The 24,419-nt window shown below is 44.5% G+C and overlaps 1 protein-coding gene across 2 annotated transcripts in view; it reads left to right on the forward strand.

Annotated features, from left to right (window-relative positions):
- Nucleotides 1-1,982: 1,982 nt before the first annotated feature.
- The window catches only part of st6galnac3 (ST6 (alpha-N-acetyl-neuraminyl-2,3-beta-galactosyl-1,3)-N-acetylgalactosaminide alpha-2,6-sialyltransferase 3), a 33,588-nt gene continuing 11,151 nt past the window's right edge, over nucleotides 1,983-24,419 (forward strand). Inside the window, exons 1-3 of one of the 2 annotated variants that reach the window (XM_047028348.1) lie at nucleotides 1,983-2,195; nucleotides 14,990-15,175; nucleotides 18,736-19,145. In XM_047028348.1, the coding sequence (XP_046884304.1) occupies nucleotides 2,094-2,195; nucleotides 14,990-15,175; nucleotides 18,736-19,145 (698 nt within the window). In that variant the 5' untranslated portion in view covers nucleotides 1,983-2,093. The remainder of the gene's footprint in view (nucleotides 2,196-14,989; nucleotides 15,176-18,735; nucleotides 19,146-24,419) is intronic. The other variant, XM_047028349.1, reaches the window with a different exon arrangement.

Consider the following 24,419-nt stretch of genomic DNA (forward strand, 5'->3'; position numbering starts at 1 on the left):
CAGATATTTTATAACACACCATCATGCCAACAACTGGTATTCAATCGGTTAAACAAAGTCTTTAATATATTTCAGTATCAAATCAAATGTATTTGTATAGCCCTTTTTACACGCAAGCATGTCACAGAGGGCTTCACATACGCCCGTACTGCCCCTTAACCAGCATGCTGTACTATGTATTACCTAATACAACTGAATAGGGGACATTGATTAAAGAGAAATTGATGGATGAAATAAGCAATCCATTGTCCTTTGTAAGGGTTTGTCTGTTGCAGTGCTGGTAACATCAGTGGCTCCACTGTATTCCTGCAAGTGTACGGTCTACATCATAGCAGCAGAGATCTGAGGCACGGCTTTCTCTCTCTATTCCTCTCACCCCTCTTCAGTTCATCCATTTATCTTTCCTCAAATCTACACCTTATCTCTCTCATGTAAACAGATTCTATCAAGCCTTTGTACCGCAGGACTTGGAGGCATCACCTCAGAACTTCCATCAGGGCCATTGTCTGTGTCTGTCAGCAGGGGGGGAGTTTCAGATGGCCAGATCCTCTCACTGCACCAGCCCAGCCCTGGGAACCAGCTCTGTAAACCATCAGGCACTGGGCGGTACAGTGCTTACAGTAAATAAACAGAAATATTTTCCAATGTCACTTATTGATGACACATATCTACAGTACATATAGATAAGCACTCTCTTTTTTTAAGGTATTTGTGCAAGGATGTCAAAGCAAGGCACTAACAGTGTGAAAGTGGATCGAACGTTGGCATGGGCAACTGGTGCGACTGTCACCACACCTTGTAAGCTGAACCCTTTGGCGCGTATGTGATGTCAGACTGAACCTGAAGACAGAGGCTGAAGTCCTCTTTTATCTCTGTAGAATCGTGTTTCCTTTCTCAGCCTTTCTGTGGTGAAAGTCTGTGTATCACACCAGACCAGATAGCAGTGGACTGTTCTCCCTTTAGCAATCATTTAATTGGGATAAGGGTTAGAATCACATTGATGTTCTTTTTATATACAAAGAACAATGAGCGTGGATGGGATTCATCCATTTGACTTACAGGACTGCAGACTGTGTTGGGCACCACAGCTTCTGAAATATGATTAAAACTCAAAAACGATCAGATGGATTCCATGGGTATTTTTCAATGGGTAGGCTCTTAGCCTCCATTGTATCAGATCATGATCTATTCATGTATTACTTAGCAGCCGTTTGGTCAACCTGATACCTGCAAATCCTCTCTGCATTCTGTTTTTGTAAGGGGTGGGGTGGAAACCTGAACATGAGTGCTAATACATATACATCATTATTTACAGCCAGTCCTCTGCATGTTCAGATTTTTCCTTGGGCAGGGAAATGAAAGCATTATGTTCATGTTTTCAAGAAAATCATGCTATATATTTTTTTGTTTACACCTGTGAACCAGAGTGACAGCACACTAAATTGCTATTTACTCTGGTTGTCAAGCCGTCCACCAGAGGCACGCTGCAGCTGAACTCAATTACTGCTGCCATACATACAGAGGAAACCCATAGCCTGCTTTTAAATAACAGGAGTGAATAGAATCCAGACTTGTTTGGCTGCTCTGTGACCTTAGTGGTTTTGATTAAAGTGTAGGAGACTACATGAGGGAATTCGATTTCTTTTTGTGAGCAGTTAGGAACCGAGGAACAGGAAAAAGGCCATAAACATACACAGCCTATTTATTACATAGTTCACAATGTAATTTAGGTTTTGGTCTATCAAGTGTGTTTTCCACCCAATACTAGAACAACACTATCCCCTACTTTTAAGAAACCTTTAGATCCAGCTACAATAATTATCATGAAGTAAATGCCTTAACACACTTCTGATAGACTAGGATTATCCAGACCTACTGCTGTGCTTGGCCTGGTTGGCTCACAACAGTCAAGAATCAGCCGTGGTCACATGACTCAGGAGGCGGTACTGCTATGTTCAGCGACCAGTAGCAGTGAACGTCAATCAGAACTCCATGGAAAATGCAACGGGAACACGAATAACGGTACGCTACAATTTTATGGTGATGATAACCGCGTTTACGCCGAATAGGCTATGTGTGCCGTGTACGAATAGATGCACATAGCAGCAGAAACACGAGAGGTGTTTGCGAAACGCTACGAAAACGAGCGGTCCACCATTGTCTGGATAGAATTTAGGATGGCCTGGATGTGGAAGGTAAGTCTGGGTTCATAGGCAATGTGCCAAAATACGCTATCAATTATGTGTACCAACAAGGTACTAGCGTAGCCTACACTATGTTTATGTTTATCATTGAATGTATCCTCAAGTCACATGCTGTGTCTACCGTCATATATACCCCTCTAATGAACGTTCAATAATAGTCAATGTGAGGCGCGTCTGTACGTTTGGCTAGCTACCTTTTGTGGTTCCCTTGTTAAACCAGACCATTCTTCGCTAAGGGAATACGGGTTTATTAATTGGGAGGCCATACGTGTGACGTTGTTGGCCACTTTCCATCTTTCGAGTTATTCACCAAGTAGCATTGTGCTCATTGAATGGTCTATTACTTTCGTGCGCGTGGAATGCCGGCCAAAAACCTGATGTGATCATGCAAAATCAACTCATTGATAAAAAGTTTTGTTGTCAGTCATGCAGAACTTGCTTTCAGAAAACCAAGTGACGCATAGCTCAGTGATCTACCTAACAACGGCAATCATACAAGGCCGTAATCATAATACATATTACATCCCCCCAATATTCAAATCTGGTCAAAATGTCCCCCCCAATATATTGATATAAAAATATAAATGTGATACGTTACGACAGGCAACCACGCACGCTGTCCGAAATTATCACAACAAATGTAATTCGTCCCCCCCAATGTTGACTCCATGGCTACGGCCTTGCATCAATACCATTGACGGCAGTGTCTGCAAAGTCTTCATTGCAACTCAATACAGAGAACAAACTTTGGAGTTGCATTCAACAAATCCCCAATAGTTAACTGCATCAGGAGCCAATCTTAGCGAAATATATTTCTGGGAAGAGTTGACATGGTGAAGTCTGGTACAATTGTTTGCTTGTTTTTCATTCAGCTCATCCATTACAACTGTGAGTGAATATGAATGTTCTTGTCTCACAGAACTGTACATGGGGCAATTTTTTGTTAGCTTTAACCCCTTCACAACATCAATGCCCCAATAAATTAGCTACTCATCTTTTAGTAACTAGCTATTAATACTGCTTACAACATACCTACCCAGATATCCAGAGTCTTAAATCAGTTTAAATCAATTGTGAGGTGAATTTTTGAGTGCTATAGTGAGGGCTTCCTGTTCCAGACACTTCCTGTGGGCTTTCTATATTTTCCTCCTTTATGTTTCAGCAGAGTGAGCTAATTGTTCAAGAATGACCCGGTCCAGTATTGAAGACTGTCTAATTTATCAATGTTAGTAAGAGTCAACAACAATTGTCAAATCATTGACAAATACCACATTACCAGGTTTTTTGGAGTAGATTGTCGAGACAGAAGATTTAAGCATGATCTACTTTACTTGAATAATTTTGCAATAGCCACAAACCAGATGTCACACTATACATTAATGTTTTCTTGGAAACGTTACCCTACTAGTAGCTTATGCATTTGAAACATCAATAATGAATGCCATCAGATGAGCTAATCAGTTTTAAATAAATTGTGATTACGTAAACATTTAGAGATGACAGCAGTTTGATTTAATTTCATCCATGTTATTACAAGACACTGACAACAACCAGTCACAATCTTGGGGAATTTGTCCCATTTTATACATTTCCTCTTAAAACCTTATTTAGCCAACATGTTAACACTAAGCGTGTGTCTGCTTTGTCATGCTAATGTAACCTACATCTGCCTTCACTCAACCTGGGCCAGATGGGGCAGGATAGGCTAGCTCAGCTACCAGTATCCCAGGGAGATCACCTTCTCCTCAGCCCGGTACACTTGCTCAGGGGCCAGTCCAACTAAAGTTAGTTAAGGGAAACATATTGAAGCAACAGGGTGTTATAATCGAAATAGACCCAAATTGACATGAAACAAAATAAAAATATTTGTCTAAATGAGTAAACAAAGACATCTCCAGATGCCACAATAAAGGTTATTTATATATCAAGTTTATGTTAGCATAGGGTTATGGGATGAGAGTGAGGATCATTCGACCGGTCGGCCTAAGTTCTTATTTTAACTACCAGACCAATCTGTTTCAGTGCTGGCTCCACAGATGCAGTTGAGACCAAGACTGCAGGGGATTAGGTCACACCATAGGGGGATTAACTGTGACCTCTCAACACTCCACTCTCCAATAAGACTTTAGATCCCAACTGCCATAAAAGGAGAGTGCCAGGCAGTTCATCAACACAATCTTTTGTTCCCCATAGGAGCCAAGATGGCAGATCCTCTGAGATTGGACATGATCTCCCTTGATACCTTTCTGGTTGTGGAAGGGAGTATCATCTTGAGACAGAGGAAGATACCCGAGGGGTTCTTGTCAAAGCTACTGTTGTTAAACTAAGCTGAAGGAAATGGGTAGATGTGACCTGTTGTCCAGTAAAGTGTGACTTGAAGAAAACAGTTGGCATTGAACTAGCTACATTTGATAAATAATCATGTTGCTTTAGTAATATGCTTACTGTTGACATGGGTACCAGTCACCATTTCCAGACTGTCGGATTTAGATTTTTGAGTAATCTGTTGTCTGGAGTGCTTGGTAGACTGTCTGACAGGGAGTAGATTTAGAGGATACAGGGATTGTAGTTGTCTCTTAGATCGTAGATCCCAAGACAGTAGATCCTAGACGATTTAATGTTTGTCCGTAAACATTGGTGATCCCTTCCAAGACGTCTTTTCATAGAAGCAGACGAGTCCTTTCAACAGGATTTACTGAGTAATTCACAGCTGGATTAGGGAAGTTCCTAGCAAATCATATTGGCACATTTGGCTTTGAACATGGGGCAGTCGGGAGCTTACAAAGAAGGAGGTGGCAGTGGAGACTTTACATCTTTAATGCGGATACCTCCTGCAGGTCCTGGCACAGAGGACGACACAGCCTCTGTAATTCCTGTGTTGGGGTTTTCCCATCCTAATCAGCAGTCACACAGGCTGTGAGGTAGTAGAATCCCACGGGCCGGCTCCCCGGGTGATGACTGATCTCTGGTACCGTGCGGCGTGTCCTGTCCTCACCACGCTCTGCCCTTGAATCAAGCCCGCGAACAGGCTGAAAAATCGGAGTAATTGCATTAGTGTTGTAGTAACCACAAGCCCCTGGGCCTTGGCTAGGGTAATAGCTCCATCGAGACTGGCTTTTTTACTGCCTTGTCATCTTCTGTGTTTTAAATAATGAGTTCAGTTGGGTGATTCACAGAGGTTTTGTATACTTTGTCCCGTACATGCTGCGATCCTGACTTCAAAAATGACACATGGTAGAATAAGACACATAGACAGAGAGAAATGAATGAGAGAGATAACTTAATGGTAGCCTAGGTCTTAGTATGAATTGAGTGGGTGTCACAGAGCCCTTCCCTAGGTACACAGGTCCATAGGTCTACCCTATGGTTATTGCACTACAAGGGAGGCTAATGGCAGCATGGCTTGGGTTTGGCTGTTTTAGCCTGGTGCTCTGAGAAGTTTAGTTTTAAATTACTTCTATTTGAGCGGGGATCTTTATTGAAAATGAGTTAGCCTGAACTCCTTGCTTTTATTTACAATAGCATCTCAAAGTTGAATTGCCTGACTCATTATGGAAAAGAGACCACCCTGCATGTGTTCATTTCATTCCTGTCGTTAGGACTCAAGTTCACACTGAGATCCTTGTTTTAATCATAGTGCAGTTTTTTCAGTCTCTAGTTTGTCTTTGCAGATTTTCATATTCAGCTTATATTGATTTTGCAGTGCAGGTGGATGTGGGTGTTGTTGTTGTGTACTGCAGCTGCTGGCCCTCCTCTTGGGGACAGGGGGCTCATCTCCCTCCTCCGTCACCAGCAGCACTGCAAAGGTTCAGTGAGTTGACTTTCACATTCATTGTTGTTATGACCAATATGGCCACCTGTAAATCTGCCAGAAGGCCTCACAGATGTTACAGACATCCCAACGTGCAGAGACTCATTTCTGGGAGGTGTCAACCAGCACTCAATCAGCACGTACACCCCATCCCCGCCGCCCCCCCCCCCCCCCCCCCCCCCCCCCCCCCCCCCCCCCCCCCCCCCCCCGGGCCCACCCCCATCCCCCGGGATGCTATCAGGACGTGCAATATGCACCTGTCTCTACCAGAAATTACCATTGGACAGTCTCTCGCTCGCTCTAAATACTAAATCCCCGATTACCGGGAGATCGTATAGCATTTGCGGGCGTCAGGGAGCCGCTATTGAAAGACCGGGAGACTCCCAGAACATCCGGGAGACTTGGGATGTCTGGATGTTACCGTCAGACTTGGAGTGCTCAGGAGTACAACTGATCCAGTAAAGTCATTTATAGCCGTTTTAAAATTGAGAGATGATGGAAGTGTCCATGATTCTGTGGGAGTTTGTGTTTGGTCCGCTCTCTTTCGCTGATTCCAAAGTCTGCTTTCCTGTCTGGAAAGTCTGGCCTATGGTGTAATTATATTTGGCCCACAAGATAATATCAAATTTCCATTTGAGCTGACCTGCCGGTAACGCAGTGGTGGCCTTCAGGGCCAGCAAGGCCTTGTCTGTTAGCCTAAACACTATCAGAATCACTGACTTATGTTTTAGTATAATATATTATACCGCCACTACGGTAACGCATGCATCGCTAATACTACAAATCCCAGAATGCTCTGCTAGTGCATTGGGGCATCAAGACCTGCAAGCATCCCTTCCTCTGTTTTCATTAATTCGCAAACTCATGCTACCAGTCACCACGGGCAGATGTCAGACACCCCTCCCAAAAAACGGCCAAACGGAAGACGGAAAACAGGAGCTTTCTACACAGGTGGGAGACAGAATATCTGTTCACCACCGTAAAGGACTGACCTGTTTGTCTTGAGTGCGGAGCCAACGTGGCTGTAACGAAAATATATAACACTAGAAGACACTATGAAACGAAACACCACGGCAAGTACAAGGACCTGGACATAAAGCAGAAGCGCCAGAAGGTAGAGGAGATGAAAAGATGAAAAGGAAGTTTGGTTTCATGACAGACTATGTTCACAAAGGCCACATCACAAAGTGAAGCTGCTGTAAAGGATAGCTTTATTGTGGCAGCTGCAGAGATTGGGACTTTGTCCTAGTTTTTAATTTCGGCCCAATGTGTATCTGAGTTTGACACCCCTGCTCTAGAACATTCATCCTCCTTTTTGGCCGGATGAACATTTAGACTGTTTTGTCTCCCATTTGTACTTCCTAAATGCAATTTACGTAACCCAGTTAAACATTTGAAAAAAATATTGGACATATTTTCTTTATCAAGGATACCAAAATAGTTTTCTTTTGTGAAGTTTATGCTTTGACTTTCATTTGACTTAATAGTTGTGGTGTAGTGGCTACAGTGAAGGTCCTCTGGCAGTCTTTATTATTCTACGGCCTGTGTAATGATTTGTTCTTATTGCTGTTGCTTAGCTTGAGCAACACTGAAATCTAAAAAAGCATTGACTACACATGGGCTTTGGTTCCTCCCAGAAGGGAAGTCCCCTTGGGATGTACATAATGTACAAAAAACAATATCTGTATAGCATCATATGAATATTTTGTTTGATATTTTTGTAAGTTTTGTCACCTGTTAGATATTTTGTTGTTCATGGAATTAGACTGGTACTCACAGTAGATGTTATTCAGATTCTTTGTGACCAGTGACAGTGTGTTCTTAAGAAGCCCATTCTGCCAAAGAATTCTGCCAAAGATCACTCTTGTCTGAATAACAATATATTATTTTGTTCCTTTTACCTGGTTTTGGTCTCAGTGTGCTCAACATTAGCCTTGACCCCTTCATAGCTCTCTCAGTTTGAAGGAGGATAATCTCTGTTATCACTGGCCGTGCTGGTGTCAGGACTGATAAGCAGCGGGCACTATCGAGTAGTCCTGGTTGGGAGGTTCAGGCAGGAAACACCAGATACTAAATGTCAGCAATCTTGCATTCTCATCAGACCAACCGAAATGGACTTCTACTGATCGATCGCATTTTTTTTCTCTCAGCCAGACCTCCCCATAGCCTGGCTCCGCCCTACGTACTTACGCTCAATATTCATTTTCCTTCAGTACGTCTCTGTACAAATGAAATATATGAGAGTCTGGTAGGACCACGCTAACCTCCCCACTGCCTTTGGCCTCAAATTGTGAATGCCCGGTACTTTGTGTTTATCTCTCCGAGATGTTCAATTTAAGCGAGGTTTGTTTTTACTATGCCCTAGACCAGGGGTACTCAATTAGAAACCCTAAAGGTCCACTCACCAAATTATCATTCAGTCCAGGGTCCCGAACAGTGATGGTTTATTGTTCTGGCCCTTACAAATTGAAAACTCACTTGGATCATGACTAAATTAGAATGTTGATTTTCGCTTCGTTCCAAATTGTATTGCGTCCGGGTCCAGATCTGGACCGGAGTCTGCCTATTGCAGGGGTGGGCAATACATGTTTACAAGAGGCCACATGAGAAACCAGAAATGTGTTGGAGGGCCGCACCAACGATAACTTGAACTTAATTCAAGAGTCAACTCACTACTCATTTTCTCCCATTATAAAAATCAGTAGGCTTATATTATATATTTTGATTAGCTGCTACTTGTTATCAGAAGAATAAGGATATTCAGTAAATATTTATATAAATATATGAAATTGTGGTGTAGGTCAAATAGGAAAATACTCATATAGAAGTTATAAACACTAAAAACAAATATTAAAAAACATCATTACATCAGTGTTTAATTGTAACTAGTTAATCTTCACAAACACTGAAAATGTGTTTTTGCAGTATAAGATATACCTTTATTTGTCCCATAATAGGGACATTCGGGCATTGCAGCAGCAAAGTGGACAGAAGTATTCTTACAATTTACAAAGTAAGTGAGTAAGGGAGTCAGGTGGCTGAGCGGTTAGGGAATCGGGCTAGTAATCAGAAGGTTGCTTGTTCGATTCCCAGACCGTGCAAAATTATGTTATGCCCTTGGGCAAGGCACTTCACCCAACTTGCCTCGGGGGAATGTCCCTGTACTTACTGTAAGTCGCTCTAGAAAAGAGCGTCTGCTAAATTACTAAATGTAAGTTCGAGATATTATAAAAAATATATAAAAAAGGTAACACCAGTTGCATATCGAGACCAAATATAAATATTGCACAGTAGTTTGCACTTTAAGTGTGTCCATGAGTTCTTTAGAGTGGTTGAGTCCTGTGTGTGTTTGTGTGTAGAGCAATGCTGGTTGTATAGTCTCACAGCAGCAGGAAGGAAGGACATGCGGTACCGCTTCTTCACACACTTAGGGTGAAGGAGCCGGTCGCCCAAGAAGCTGCTCAGACAGTGTCCTGCATAGGGTGGGATTCATTGTCCATCATTGATAGCTTTGCTACCATCCTCCTCTCTCCCACCATCTGCACTGTGTCCAAGGGGCATCCTAGGACAGCGCTGGCCTTCCAGATATGCAATTGATCAACTTTATACAAGAAGCAATACATGCTTTTTTTCAGTTTATTTTACTTTAGTGAGAGAAATCCAGTCTGGCTTGGGTCAGAACAAGTGCATAGATGTCTGGTAGAGGCGTAGCCACGAGTAGGCACATATTTATTTATTTTGAATTTCTGATTTACCTCACGTGGGCCGGCCTAGGAAAATGCCCAAGTCTGGTCTATTGAGTACATTACATTTACATTTAGTCATTTAGCAGAGGCTCTTATACAGAGCGACTTACAGTAAGTACAGGGACATTCCCCCCAAGGCAAGTAGGGTGAAGTGCCTTGCCCAAGGACACACTAATTTTTATCATGGCCGGGAATTGAACCAGCAACCTCCGTTTTACTAGCCCAATTCCCTAACTGCTCAGCCACCTGACTCCCGCCCGAGTACCCCCGCCCTAGACTGTGAAATATACATATGTACATTCCAATATCTGGATTGTAAATTACAGTTGGAAAAGTACAAGTGGAGTTTGGAATGTGGAGTTTGTAGTGTTGTTTCATTGAGCTTCGCAACCCTATTCTCAGTTTGCTCAAAGTGATTCACAGTCTTGAGTCGTGACCGCCAAGCTCCTCGCCAGACAGTGGATGGCCATGGCAATTTCATCAGGCAAGCTTGTCCTTGATAGCACCAATCTCTCCCGCTCTCAGCCATCTGTGTCACTACTTAAAAACCTCAACATCAGGATATGTTAAAGTGTCAGTCGCAGTCGTATTACTGTTGAAGCACCACTCATCTTTTTCTCTCTGGCCTTGTGCAGTTTAAATTCTGGATTACTGGTGCTTATAACTGACAGCCTTGAATATTCAACCAAGTTGAACCCAGCCGGACTACAGACTTCAGAGGGAAAGAGAGGAAAGAAACATTTATTATATAACTTTTGGGGTGGAGGGATGAGTGTTAGTCTCCTCTCTGTGTTGTGAACCGTCAGATTGGAGCAGATGGCGTGGTATGGAACCATTAACAGAACAAGCCGTCCTGAATCTCAGTAATCAGAGGAGGGAAACACTATGTGCGTTGGGTTGTCCACATTCTCTAATGTTGTTGGTGACATGGTGTGACCCGGAGGCTTTCTGGGCCATTAAAACCATAAACCCAAGAGGAAACATTAGCAGATGAGAGGAAGCTCATAGCCAGTAAGGGAGGAATACAATTGCTTTAAGTGCTTCGTTTTAGGGAGGAGAGAATGGGAGTGGTGTCCATCACTCACCAAGTATGACATACAGTGTGACTGTGTCCAGGCTTTGTGAATAACTGTGTTTCATGCTCGGAGATTGAGACTCAAGGACACTTTATTTTCTCAAGGTAAGGTGTCCTTTCAAAGCAAAACAAAAGTATTTTTCTTTAGTTTTTTTCCTTACTGTAAATCAGCAGTAGTGAAGTATCAAGCTTCACTTGGTCACATACTCTGTCGTTTTAGAAATGTATCATAATTTAGGATTAGATAGGTTTATTTATTCCTTTACTCACTGGGTTTATTTTTCTTTTGATATTAGATTAACGTAAATAGAGGGTGGAGGAAGGACTCACTCATTCCACACACGTACACACACACACACACAGAAACACACACACCCCAAAACACACTTCGAAATACACACGCACACACAAACACAAACACTGCATATTAATGAGTTCTCTTGTCTTTTCTCAAAAGGAGTTCAAGGGGGAATCTAATCTGATCATTTCCCCCTGGTGAGAATACACATACACAAAGAAACAGACTTCTCCTCGTTGGCACCCGTCATCTAAATGGTTTGCCATCATGCCACCAGGATTAGCGTTTTTGTGACCTGAATTAAGGGATTATTTTTTCAGATGTCACCGTTGGTTGGGAGTGGTATTTATTGAGGTCAACTGAATGAGTTTAGGGAAATCATACCGACTGCAACAGAAAGATGCCACATGAAAGGAATTTTGCCAGTACTGAATATTTAATATTTAAATCAAGGGTTTTTTATCCATCACCAAATTAGTAAATCTTTTTTACATTTGCATTGAAATTCATTGGCAAATTGAGTCAGGATGTAAACCTTGAAAATTCACCCCACAAAAGTTGCTTGGCATGCAGTGCTTTCCAAGGAGCTGTAGCTGTTTGGCATTGTTCCTCTGACGATTACAGAGCAGAACTCAGAACTGACGATTACAGAGCAGAACTCCACAGATCCTTATAGGAGGTTCCACATGGGCCTCTCAGCTCTCGTAACAGAGAAGGGAAGCTGCACTGCTGTGTGAATGTGAGAGAGTGCACTGCTCCCTCTGCTGGCCTGAGCAGGCAGATGCCTGCGTGTCCTTCAGAAACACCTACCCACTTCTCTTTCTCTCAGATGGGCTGCTCACGTGTTTGTGTGGTTCCACGTTCTCACCACCTACTCTTACTAATATTTGTAGCTGTTGCATAGTTATATTTCTATCCACATCATTTGCATTCCATTTATACAAATGAAAAGAGAGGCATTTTGAAATACACAGAATGCAGTCGTGTTCCTCCAAGCAATATTACTGTGTGGAGAGATTATTAGATCTAAATCCACTTTATCACAAGAGTCTTTTTTTGTTTATGTTCCTAGTTGTATTGCCTTGGAGAGCAGTGACACTTGAATTAAATTGTGGGGAGAGAGAAGGCCTTGGTAAATATTTTCTTGAATCCCTGATTAATTGAAATTGGATTTAACTGCTCGCTGGACCATAGCGGCTGGAATAACGTGCCAGGAAGGTAGCGTTTTTGCATTGCAAATGTAATTTTCAGTTTCGTTATTACCCAGGAGACCTTTGTAAATAGCTACCAGATATGCTTTTTTCATGAGCCATTTTCCCCAGGTTGAGCTACTTATTATTTTAATTCCCCTCTGTGATTAGCTTCTTGAATAAAATATCTGCTCTCTGTTTACCAAGCCAAGTAGTAAGTCACCGCGAGATGTTTCATGTGTCACGCATGTAGGCTATGTGTTTGTTTACGGTTTTACAGTGTGATATTTAGTGCATGTGTGACCATTTTGCTAGAAGGACATTTTGTCATTTTTTTAAGGATAAAAATGATGTTATGAATTAAGGCCATTGAATGCATGCATTGTTTTAAACTTAAAAAGTCTCCCCCTGCATCTTTACCTTATATCACTGTTTGGGGTTTATCTTTTTACTAAAGATTGTAAGTCAAAAGGGCTATGACCATTAAAAACCCCCTCATGGATCTTTTCCGTAAGCTCCTTATAAAACCCAGTCACACAGACAGACCAGGAGGGGCTGACTGAGAGAATGATTGTCTTCCCGTGTCCTGAGTTTCAATGATGCTCAGCTCCGAGCCTGCAAACAGAGATCAATACCTCAAAGGAGGAAGCGTTAGTGTCTCCTATACCTGCTCTGGGACAGTGGGCATTCCTTTCAGCTGCTGCTGGCTCTGGTGAGGAAACAATGCCTGAATGTGTTGCTACAATGATTAGGTGGCAGAGGAGTGACTGTCACCACTACGGGTTGAGCTGATTCAGACCTTCGTCATTGAGCTGCTGTCGCGGCGGCCATCTTCTGCTCGTGTCCTGCGCTGCCCTGGTCCTCCCTCCCACTGTTCCCTCCTCTCAGACGAAAACCTCTCATGTGTTGAATGGTCCAGAACAGGACCTGGACAGTGATTACCATGATGGATGAGGGGATGCGGAGCCCAGTTCATCTGCCACTCTGCCCACTCCAAGACCTCAAACTGCCCCCGGACGTTGACACATCATTTCATAGTCATTTGCTGCCAGATTGAGGTTGAAGGAGGAACAAATGTGTTATCTGTTTTTGTTGCTGCTTTTGTTGTAGATTAGTAGGGTGTAATAAATGAGAAAGGGAACAGGTAATTCCCTAAAGCAAAGTGCTGCGGTGCTATCTCAGTATAACATCTTTCAAGGATGCATTGTCGTTCACTTTTTGTAATTTGAAATCTTCTGTTGGTTTACAGGAGGAGGAGCCATAACTTCCCTTTGCCAGGCGCATACTTTGAATGTGGAGGCATTCAGTGTTTGTGTGGGGTAGACTGAATGTCCTCTCACAGATTGGTTTGGCATTTATCATTGTTAGAGAAAAAAACATCCCAAAAGTGGGTTGCGGACTGAACGTTCTCTCACAGATTGGTTTGGCGTATGTTTCTATTTTGTTAGAAAGAAAAAAAACATTCAAAAAAGGAAGGCAAATGAAGGTGAAAGGCTGTAGCCTCTTTGCAAGTATTTGCTGAGATCAAAGTCGCCCGCGCTTCCTTGTCACGGACGGGTTGTAATGCCATGAAATATACAGTGATGTAACATGTATGCAATAGGTAAAATGCGATCGTCTTGTCAGTGCAGTAAATGGTGTGTTTTTTCCTCCTTCCATCCCCCATGTTTGATCTTCCTCTGTGAAGCCGAGGCAACCTCCTGAGACTTGTGATGTTGGAGATCAGAGCTGGAGGGGAAGGGAGTTTGGCTTGACAGAGACCCCATTATTCCACTGTAGATCGAATCCTTCTGCTATCAGATAGCTTCAAAGAAATCCTAGAAATGCCACCCTTTTTTTGTTTTTGTAACTTTTTTTTTTTACCAGAGCAACTTTGGAGTGGCGCCTTGTGAACATGTCACGGGCTGTTGTTGCCCGTGTTCACGTCTGTGTTGGTGATAACATATCTATTATCATCGCGCTCGGTTCATGATGCAGCAACTGTATGCAGGTCCTTTGCAAACTGATTGCATTTCCCCCTATCTCTCTCTGTCTCTCTCCTGTCCTGTGTGCATTGATCTCTGTTCCTCATCCTGCCAGGAGCATGGAGATCATCACACAGACCGGTTTGGCCTCGGTCTGCTCAGCTGCAGTATACATTTAGAACCCATCAGCACTCTTTCTCCGCGCTCATAATTTGTCCAACTTCCGGCCGATCAGTTTCCCGTTAAGAGACGGTTCCGAACCCCCCCCCCCCCCAGAAGAAAACTTGCCGGAGGCGCTGAAATGGAAAAGCGGGTATTTGCACACGGTGGCTGCCTGTTAATCCCCTCTCTCTCATAAAGAAGGTGGGGCAACCGCGAGGCAGCGCTGTGTCAGCTCTTTCACCACTGCTCAGATATGCTCTATCTGATTCTGAATGCAGAGAGGCGACGCACCGGGGCATTGGAAAGGGGATTAAGAATGCATTGGTGGGGGGGGTGATGGATTTTCTCGACTTCGACTGCGCTGCCATGGAAGGAATTGAACTGGGACCTTAACACACTGCTCTTTATGCTGGGGCTGTAGCAATAACAACAAGTCATTGTGCTGAGGAGGAACGGAGAACTTTGGAACGTTCCGAGGGCCGAACGGCACTGGGCCAAGGCAGACCATGTGGTCTCACTGTCTTTCTCTTTCCTCTCAGAAGAAGTCGGTGATCGTCACCAGCCTGATAGCGGTGGTGTCGCTGTTCGTGGTGGTGGTCAACTACTCAGAGAAGCCTTACTTCCTCCTGCAGCCTGTCTTCGGCCAGAGCTTCAGCAGCCGCTGGATGTTCTCCAGACAGCCTCACAAACCTCACCTGGGCTACGTCAGCATCCCCAAGCAGGAGGTGAGAGGCATGACACACACACACACACACACATGCATGTTCATACGCACAAACACGCAGCTGCTCACACAAACACACCTGCACACACACACACAACCAAGCAAAGCACACAGCTGTGCACACACATAGCTACAGGTACATATAACACACACACACGCAATACAGCCATGGTTCATAACCTTTCATTAACTGGAGACTCATATTTGATTCATGACCTCTGACTAGTCGGTGCCTCGCTATGGCAGTGAGTAAGCGATCTGGAATACAATGCCACAGCAATACGACCAAATACATTCTGCTTTATTCATTACATGCATTATTCTGGATTTGCAATGGTGCTATTTGATGTTTCTGGTGTGTATTATTCTTTCGCAATTCCAAACCTCCATGTACATGTGCTCCAGATCTTTATACATCAAACAGCTCGGGGATACGTGTTCCCCGCACAATTTATGGAAATGAAAGTATCAAAGGAGTTAAATTCCGAGCACGGGAGAGGGAACACGCTCGGTGAGTGAGTGGATTTGCATTGCGTCCATAGCCAACAAATGTGAGTTATTTGCGCCACGAAACAAACAACACGTATGCTTCATCTACCCATAGGCCCAGATGCGATTTAACATGTTGAGATGGATTAAAGATAGCATACTCCCTGGTTGGGGCGGCTGTAAATCCAGGGTGTCTTATTGGTTGTCCTCCTCTTTAATGAACAGAGGATGTATGATATTCGCCGGGCCTGTATGGGAAGATTGATGTGAAACAGGGTCCTCCGCCACTGGAGGGTTCCGTACAACAGGGGCCCAGAGGCAGGCACACATTACAGCCATCATCCCAACATCTTCACCCCTTTCTGGGCCAGGACAAGCCCAGAGATGCCTGCTTTAAATTACTTTGCTCCTGGCCCCTGTGGATGTTTTATGTAAATCATATTAAAGACTGGTTGGATCTATCAATGCAGGTCTCCTCTCTCTCTCTCTCTCTCTCTCTCTCTCTCTCTCTCTCTCTCTCTCTCTCTCTCTCTCTCTCTCTCTCTCTCTCTCTCTGTCTCTCTCTCTCTTTCTCTCTCTCTCTCTCTCGCTGTCTCTCGCTCGCTCACTCACTCACTCACTCACTCACTCTGTCTTTCTATCTCTCCATCTCTCCATCTCCCTTTCTGTCTCTCCTTCAGTTCTCTAGTGCTTTCCTACGGAAAATGAGAACAGGCAGTGAGTGGTGTGAAAGTTAATGCCAGCAACAGCAGTCTTACGTATGCCAGCTGAATCATTAATGAACCTGGAGTGTTGTAGAGTTTGAGTTAGAGTGATGTCCTCGTTTCAGGTGTCATAAGTGATTAGGCTGCTGTGAAAGGCTGACTGTGTGAGACACCATCAGTCATTAAGCAGGCATTACTGTAATACTCTCTCCAGCAGAATTGGGATCCAGTGGACAATAAGGTGCATCTTGCCTTACTCTATGTGGTGGGGGGGATGTCACACAAGGGGTCTGCCATGCTATTCTCCCATAATGCATCAGGAGCGCGGTGCCTTCTCATTCCGCTGATTTGATTGAAACTGTCTATCAGGCTGACTTATTGTTCTAACTCCACATTTCATGAGTAATTGAGTACATTTGTCTTGTCAGACTTTTCCAAAAACCTTTGCATACCGGCTAGGTCCTTCACTGACTGTGACAGAAGTTCAATATTTCCATTTAGACTTCAAATGGTGAGATCCAGTGATTTGAAATGTAAATGGATGGATACAAAAATGAAATCAAAAACCCATTTGTCGGATTGGTCGGATGGCAGTTTCAATGAGAAAACACTGCAAACATTCGCAATGACCTCTCAATATTATGAAAACTCAATCCTATTCGCGTTTATAAAGTGCATTTAGATTTTATTTTACGTTTGAACACTTATTTGACATTCCACACCGATAACGCAACTGAAATTTGATTCATATTATTGGATAAATTCCTAAAATTTGAGTGTCAATCTAGCCCCGCTATGGGGCACCATAAGGAGCCTTGCACAACAGCACTGGGAACATCCATGTAAGAACTACCCAGCATTAATGAATCATGCTTTAAAACATCCTAATGAAACTCAAGGTTAAGTGTGTCTCCCAAAACCATTCAATATTGACGCTCATGACCTCTTTGTTAAGTATGCTGCTATAACCTACCTAACTTTTTTTTTATAACATAAAAACTTAAGGGGGGGGGGCTTTGCATTTGGGTTTGATTTTCTTGCTTGCTTATTGGTAAGAGCGTCATTTGGGCTTTTCTAAACTGACGCTGGATTGGAATGCCCGTCGGAGTGGCCTATCCAACCTCCCTTCACCCGCAGCTGGAACACATCTCACGCAGCCCGACAACGTCATGCTTTCTCAACGCGATGCCACTGATCCGTACCGCATGCATCCGGTCAGTTTAAATCCAGGTAATTGCAAGACTGCCAGCAAGATAAAGTGAGTGGGGCGGGGGGCCAGCAGAGCGTGCTGCCTGCCTGCCAGCGCTCCCACAGGCCCCTGGCCAAGCTCATCTATATGTGTGAGAGGTGGAGGACATGGAGTTATGAGAGGAGCAGTCTGAGGGGAAAGCTGCGGCTAATGGAGGCTTCGCTGACAGCTCAAGGCTCCCATGATGGGTGTCTCCAGTCTCCAACCACCAAGTCAATGAAAGAGTCCGGCCCACACCAACTTTCTATTCAACCTTGAGATCCGTCTTGCAGGCCCCGTAGTAACTGGAAATCAACAGTGTGCCAGCTTTCCTTTGTTGCGACACAGGAGGATGCGTGACAGATGATGGTACACACGGTGGACGTCTTAAACCTCAGAAGGCACTTACCGTAATGCACACAGCGCTATCGATTATCTGGAGTGCATGCGGTTTGGAAACATAGCAAGCCGGCGTCCTTAACGTGAATGACAACAGTCTCGCCTCATTTCCGACCTCCCCTTAAATTCATTTATGACAACGAAAAAGCATGTTAGCTTCGGTTAAATAAACCCACATCTCATTGTCAGTGTGGGGGCGCATGCTCTCAAAAGTCAAAGAGCTTTGGCAAAATTTAGAATGAAGCCGCCGCTGCGAGTTGAGTTGGAGTTGAATCCCCTTGCTTCCGTCGAGGGGGAACAGATGACACAATCACAATCCCTGTTGTGATCCCGATGTGCTCCCAAGTTCACACCCACAGTTTGTCCCTGTATCTCTTAAAAGGAACCTCACTTCCAGATCAACCTGCAAAGCGAAAACGACAGGTGTCTCCAGCATAATCCCACATCGACAATGTCTACGCACAGTGTGAAATCGGTATATAAAAAAATCATGCGGGCGATGAGATACTAGATCATTACGTTTACATTTAGTCATTTAGCAGACGCTCTTATCCAGAGCGACTTACAGTAAGTACAGCGACATTCCCCCGAGGCAAGTAGGGTGAAGTGCCTTGCCCAAGGACGCAACATCATTTGGCACAGCCTGGGAATCGAACCAGCAACCTTCTGATTACTAGCCCTAACCCTAACCGCTCACCCATCTGACCCCTAATCATATCTTCCCATCCTCCTCCCCCTCAGCCCCTGAAGCTGCACTGCGACGTGTGCAGCATCGTGTCCAGCTCGGGTCAGATGCTGAACCGGGCGGCGGGCCCCGACATCGACCGCTCCTCCTGCATCTGGCGCATGAACAACGCGCCCACCCGGGGCTTCGAGCCCGACGTGGGCCGCCGCACCACCCTGAGGGTGGTGTCCCACACCAGCGTGCCCCTCCTGCTGCAGAAGCCCCAGCTCTTCTTCGGCCAGGCCAACGACACGGTGTACGTGGTGTGGGGCCCGCTGAGGAACATGCGGAAGGACGGGAAGGGCGTGGTGTACAACATGCTGCGGCAGGCGCTGGGCAACTACCCCGACGCTCGCATCTACGTCACCACCGAGGACAGGATGAACTACTGTGACACGGTCTTCAAGAAGGAGACGGGGAAGGACAGGTGAGCCCGCCGTCTCGTGGGTGCGGTGTCTGTGTCGCGGGTCAACGCCGTTGACTTGTTGTTGACTGTGTCTATGTCTGTTTGTTTTGGCTGTGTTTAGCACAACTCTTTGAGGGGATTGAAAGGGGCTGTGACGCAGCGTGTTACGTTTAGTATTTAGTGTTACTTCAGATGAGCCGCGCGGTTAAGGGAGCGGGAGCTCTGGACTCGGGTCGATCGGTGGGTCTTGACATGGTCGACCGAGCTGGCCTTGTTGTTGATGCCTTCTCTCCAGCCTGCGCACGCTCCTGCGAGCGCTTCCTCTCACTTTAGAAGCAATTTACCTAACAGCCCCTCTGGACTTTCATGCAGCACCGGAGGCCATTTTGAATGAGTCTCCTTGATGAAAACCCTTCAGATGTGCTCTAGTCTAGATATCAGTCAGACACATCAGGGAAATCAGGTTAATGACGTTACAAGCTTCTGGCAGGATTCTTCCCCCTTTTGCAGCAAGGCTCCGAACTCCAGCGACTGTTGTGGCTCACTGTAGGATCGCACAGAAAACCACTCAGATAACAAGATCAAATGTGCGTTTTAATATCATGATGAACCACAGCTGCGGTTGGTGGGTGTTACTTCCCTGGGAGATCTCTACAAACCAGGCAAGGGAGGAATGGGGGGGACCGCATCAACCCCGAGATATAGCCACATGCTGAGCGCTAACTATATTGTCTCACCAGTCCCCATGAGTTTAGCAGGTGGTTAACACAGTGATGAGAACCTTACCTGGTCCCAGTAGAGAACGAAGCTGCCTATCTCAGACTCACTAGCATTCAGACTCACAGACCTCTGCTTCTCCACGGCTCCCACACGTCATTAGAACCTTTACGAAACCCCTTTAAGAAGATTAAGATGTACAACAAAGAACAAGAGTCAGGCATTTCATTTCAACTCCATTGTTGCCATTTGTATTAGAAGAAGGGGTGTCTCTGTGAGTGGTAGACCTCTCTCTCTATATCTCTCTCTCTCTACCTCTCTCTCTCTCTCTCTCTCTACCTCTCTCTATCTGCTCCGGGTCTGAAACTTTCATAAGCGTGGGATTAGGCTGCACATGGAAGGGAGATCAACCACAGGGGTGCTCCTCAGTGTCATCTGGTCTCAGTCTTAATACTGTAGGTGACTAACAAGCACGCTGTTAGAAAGTCTACCCATTACTCTGTCTGTCTGTCTGTCTGTCTGTCTGTCTGTGTAATATGTCAGAGATTTGGTCTGTGACGGTGTGTGCCAACTTGAAGAGTTCCAGTAATTAGAGTCCAGGGAGTCTGCAGCTTCCCGCCTCACAGATCCTTTCCCTGGCAGACAGCTGCCGTACCTTCCACCGCGGTGGGAAAGCGCTTCAGAACAAAGAAAAAACACAAAAAACACTCGTCGCCCAAATAGAATGTGTGATTGGAGGAAGAGGGGGGGGTTCTGCAGCGTAAGATCTCCTCACGACCTCACCCAGGCCCTATCCACTTAGGAAGAGCTTACACACTTGATGTGCTGGTGAGGGACTCTCTCTCTTTGTCTGTCTCTCTCTCTCTTTGTCTGTCACTGTCTCTATGTCTCTCTCTCACCCTCCTCCTTTTGTTTTGTTTCCTGTTCTGATTGTCTGCGAGTGTGTGTCGGCTCCGTTCACAGCAGCACTCGGCGCACAGCGCAGGAGATAATCATCAGGCTTGTTTGAGACGGGAGTGGATCGAAGGAGGCTCGAATGATCCCGAGAGCTGGAGGAACGCAGCGACGGAGGCTGCCCGCCTCGGCTGTCTGCCTGCTGATCAAGCTCACTGGAGCGCTGGCTGCCTGCTATGATGCCTGTCTGGCTGGCTGCCTAGCCAGCTGTCTATGAAACCCAATCATTTACCGATAGGTATAAGCTGCAGCCAAGAGGAGTCTCTGTTTTCGCGTAATTGTCCACTAAATGTTTCCCGCCAGCAACTTGACGGATGATTGGTTGATGGATGGTTTGGTGTTCTAGGCTCAGGCAGTCGCACGCTGTAGGTGAATCGGGGCTCGGCTGGGAAGAACCTCTGGGGGTCATCAGGCTCACGGACCTAGTTGTCAGGGAGTGTTGCACCATATCTGCTAGCGGAGGTAGATAACACTGTTTAAGGCAGAACACTTTAATCACACTGTCACATTACAACGCTGCCACCTGGGACTGCTTGACCTGGGTTTGTGCTCACTCACTCATATCTGTTTTAGTGTGTGTGTGTGTGTGTGTGTGTGTATGGGTGGGGGGCCCAGGTGTGTGTACGAGCATGCATGTGTTATGAGTGTGAGTGTTTGTTCTGTTTGCCAGAACAGTGTTTTTCAGTATTCATTAAAGCCTGCCCATGAAGGGCAGGCTTTCTGAATCAAATTCATAAAAACACATTAAAACTATTCAAAAACATGCGTCAACAGAGACGCTGAATAGATGCACCTTTTCAGCCTGAGTGTTTTATGTAATTATGGAGCAATTCATTCAGCAATTAAATCACAGCTGTATTCTAGCTATTTCAGTAATCTATCACTGTTGCTCTGAGTGAACTTTGTGAACTTTCATGAGTTCCATAAACCAAAAACGTCAGTAGATAGAGGACTTACATATCACAAAACATTCTATGTTCTCACAATAATGTCTGTTTTCAAGTTGAATACAAACATTTTGGTTTAAAAATAGTGGAGGAGCCGGTTCATTCTATCAGAAGTTTCTTTGTTTATCGATTGCGAGACAGAGAAACGATAGATAAAAACGTTATGGCTTGGAACAGGCATGGCTTGTTCTGAGGGTGTATTGAAACAAAAGTGTGCCCTCATTGGGGAATTCCACATAAATTCCATGCTTATCATGCTTCGCCAGAGTAGAGAATAATGAGACTGATTCTCTTTTACTCAGCATGCAAAAAGAGAGATTGAATTTGCAGTTTTTCCAATAAAGTACAGTCTTTGAGATGTGCTATAAACCCCAAGACACCACTTAATAAGCATGTAATTACATTAGTAGCTGAAAAGCTTGAAATGACTGTGAAATTACACTCACAATTGAACTAGTCAAAATGCATTAAAACGGGGCCATGTCAAATATCCATGCCAGCCCTGAGCGTGATTGATTAAAGCTAAAGAAATCCCCACTCCCCCCCCCAAAAAACATTAATTTCTGAATTTGTAAAAATACATTCTAAACCGCATCTCTGCTCCCAGCCTGTTGTCAGAGTTCTCACAGTGGCCCTGTCAGAGACCAAAACAACAAGAAGGATCCCTGAGGATCAGGGATAGGAAGGGAAAGTCGGTGTCTAAAAGTCCATTAGCATCATGCTAGCAACCGATATAATGAGACTATGATGACGCGCAAGAGATGCCATCCGCGGACAGCCTCTCTGGATCTCCCGTCCTCTGCAGCTGTGTGTGGGCCCCAGCTTCCCCACGGTGGCAGGCTCTGCTCTGGGGTTGGGTCCCTCCAGGCTGCAGTGGAGCCAGACAGACCCAGTGCTCCTGTCGAGGCTGCAGGGAAGGTGCTCCAGCTGAGCTCTAACACAGGTACACGCCATCCCCGCCTGGAGCCCGGAGAGCTAGTTAATGCATTTGATGCTCTGCTTCACCTCGCCCCAATTGAATCAGCTCCATTGGCCACAGTGTTTAAACGGCACACCTGCATCACTAGTCAAGTAATGACCAAAATGTGATTAGGCATAATTAAATCAACTGCTTGCTTGGCTTCAGAAAAACACACTAAATAGATGCGCTGGGGTTATTATCCCATGCAGGATACCTCCCAGATGCAGCGCAAACAATTCTATTTTCAAAGACTGCGCATTTCGGATGAGGGGAATGTTCACGTAAAACGATATTTCCATGGCTGAGGTCTTTCGCAGGTACTGGCTGTACTTCACCTCCTGCTGTCTCTGTGCCCTGCCTCTCTCACCAAGGGAGGGTTTGACATTTAAAGAAATGGTCGAATTTGAACTTGACCTACGTGATCTGAATGTCTCAGTAACCTGCAGAAGCTAATGCTGGTGCCCATCCCATAATGAGGTGAGCAAAATGAGGTTTATATTTTATTCTGGCAATCCGACTGCAGATGGACATTCTTCATGTAATTCATCTAAATGTATATACAGTAGAGATCAACACACGTAACATCCGAGTTTGTTTGACATCAGTGCAGAGGTTTGACCAATCCAAAGTCTGTGTTTAAACACTTGTGTGTGACATTCTTCCAGCATACATACAGTACATGTATGTATACATGTATACAGTAAATGACTACATGTACATCCTTTTGTGCTGTGTTTAAGCACGGGGCTTTAAAGGGGATCTGAACCAGTCACTTGCTACACAGCTGTAAAATGTTGTGGAGAAGCAATCATTGGTTGGCAGCTGGATAAAAATGTGCTTGTAAAACTGTTGAGCAGTCATCTCACAGACTGTGAACAGGACGTAAACGGCACGCTGTGCTCCTTTCTCATTCTAATTTACCAACAATAACAAAAACATTTCAGAAACGTCAGACTCAGAGCCACAGAATTCACTAAAATGGTTTTGTACTTGCTGTTTGATTTTCACACCCATGGAAATATATATCATAGCAACCAGCATCCCAATGAGACACTATTGATTATATTTCTTTCCGTGTTCTGGCTTGTGTGAAATTAATGTTTTTTTCCTGGCTGAGTTTCAAGGCAGCTTACAATGCTTTCAAATCGTTCTCGTTTTTATCTTTAGTAGTGGATTTGCAGTTTCATCTTCAGCATTCAGGATGGTACATACAGAACCATTAGGTTTTAACAAGGTTTGATAAATACATAAAAACATATGTACCATTTAAAAGTCCTAAAATCAAAATATAATAACTTGTCTGTTAACACCAAGAAAATGTTTTCCGCTGAACTGCTATGAATCTCCACTCTTTAAGAAGAGACTTAGTTCGACTTAAGTATTATCAAGGGCCTTGGCTTATTTCTTGATGGGTATTTGAGTTCTGTGGGGATTACTCCCTTGAGTTTATTCCTCAGAGGTGAATAGGAAAGGATTTCTTTTCAATTATTCAACACTCCATCTGGGATTCATTTTACTATTCATCTTTTAAATCAATAATAATTGGTAGTCCTGTGTAACTCTGAATGTAAGGTCTTCATCTACCGCGGAGAAATCTCTGGATTATCGGTGTCTGTTTTGTTAATCTAAGAAATAATCAAATATAAAAAACGAAATATCTTACGTTTGAAATATTGAGTGGGCCTGTGTACATATATAAAAGAAATTCCGAATGTC

The sequence above is a fragment of the Hypomesus transpacificus genome, chromosome 10, assembly GCF_021917145.1.
Source record: "Hypomesus transpacificus isolate Combined female chromosome 10, fHypTra1, whole genome shotgun sequence".
Taxonomy (NCBI): Eukaryota; Metazoa; Chordata; class Actinopteri; order Osmeriformes; family Osmeridae; genus Hypomesus; species Hypomesus transpacificus.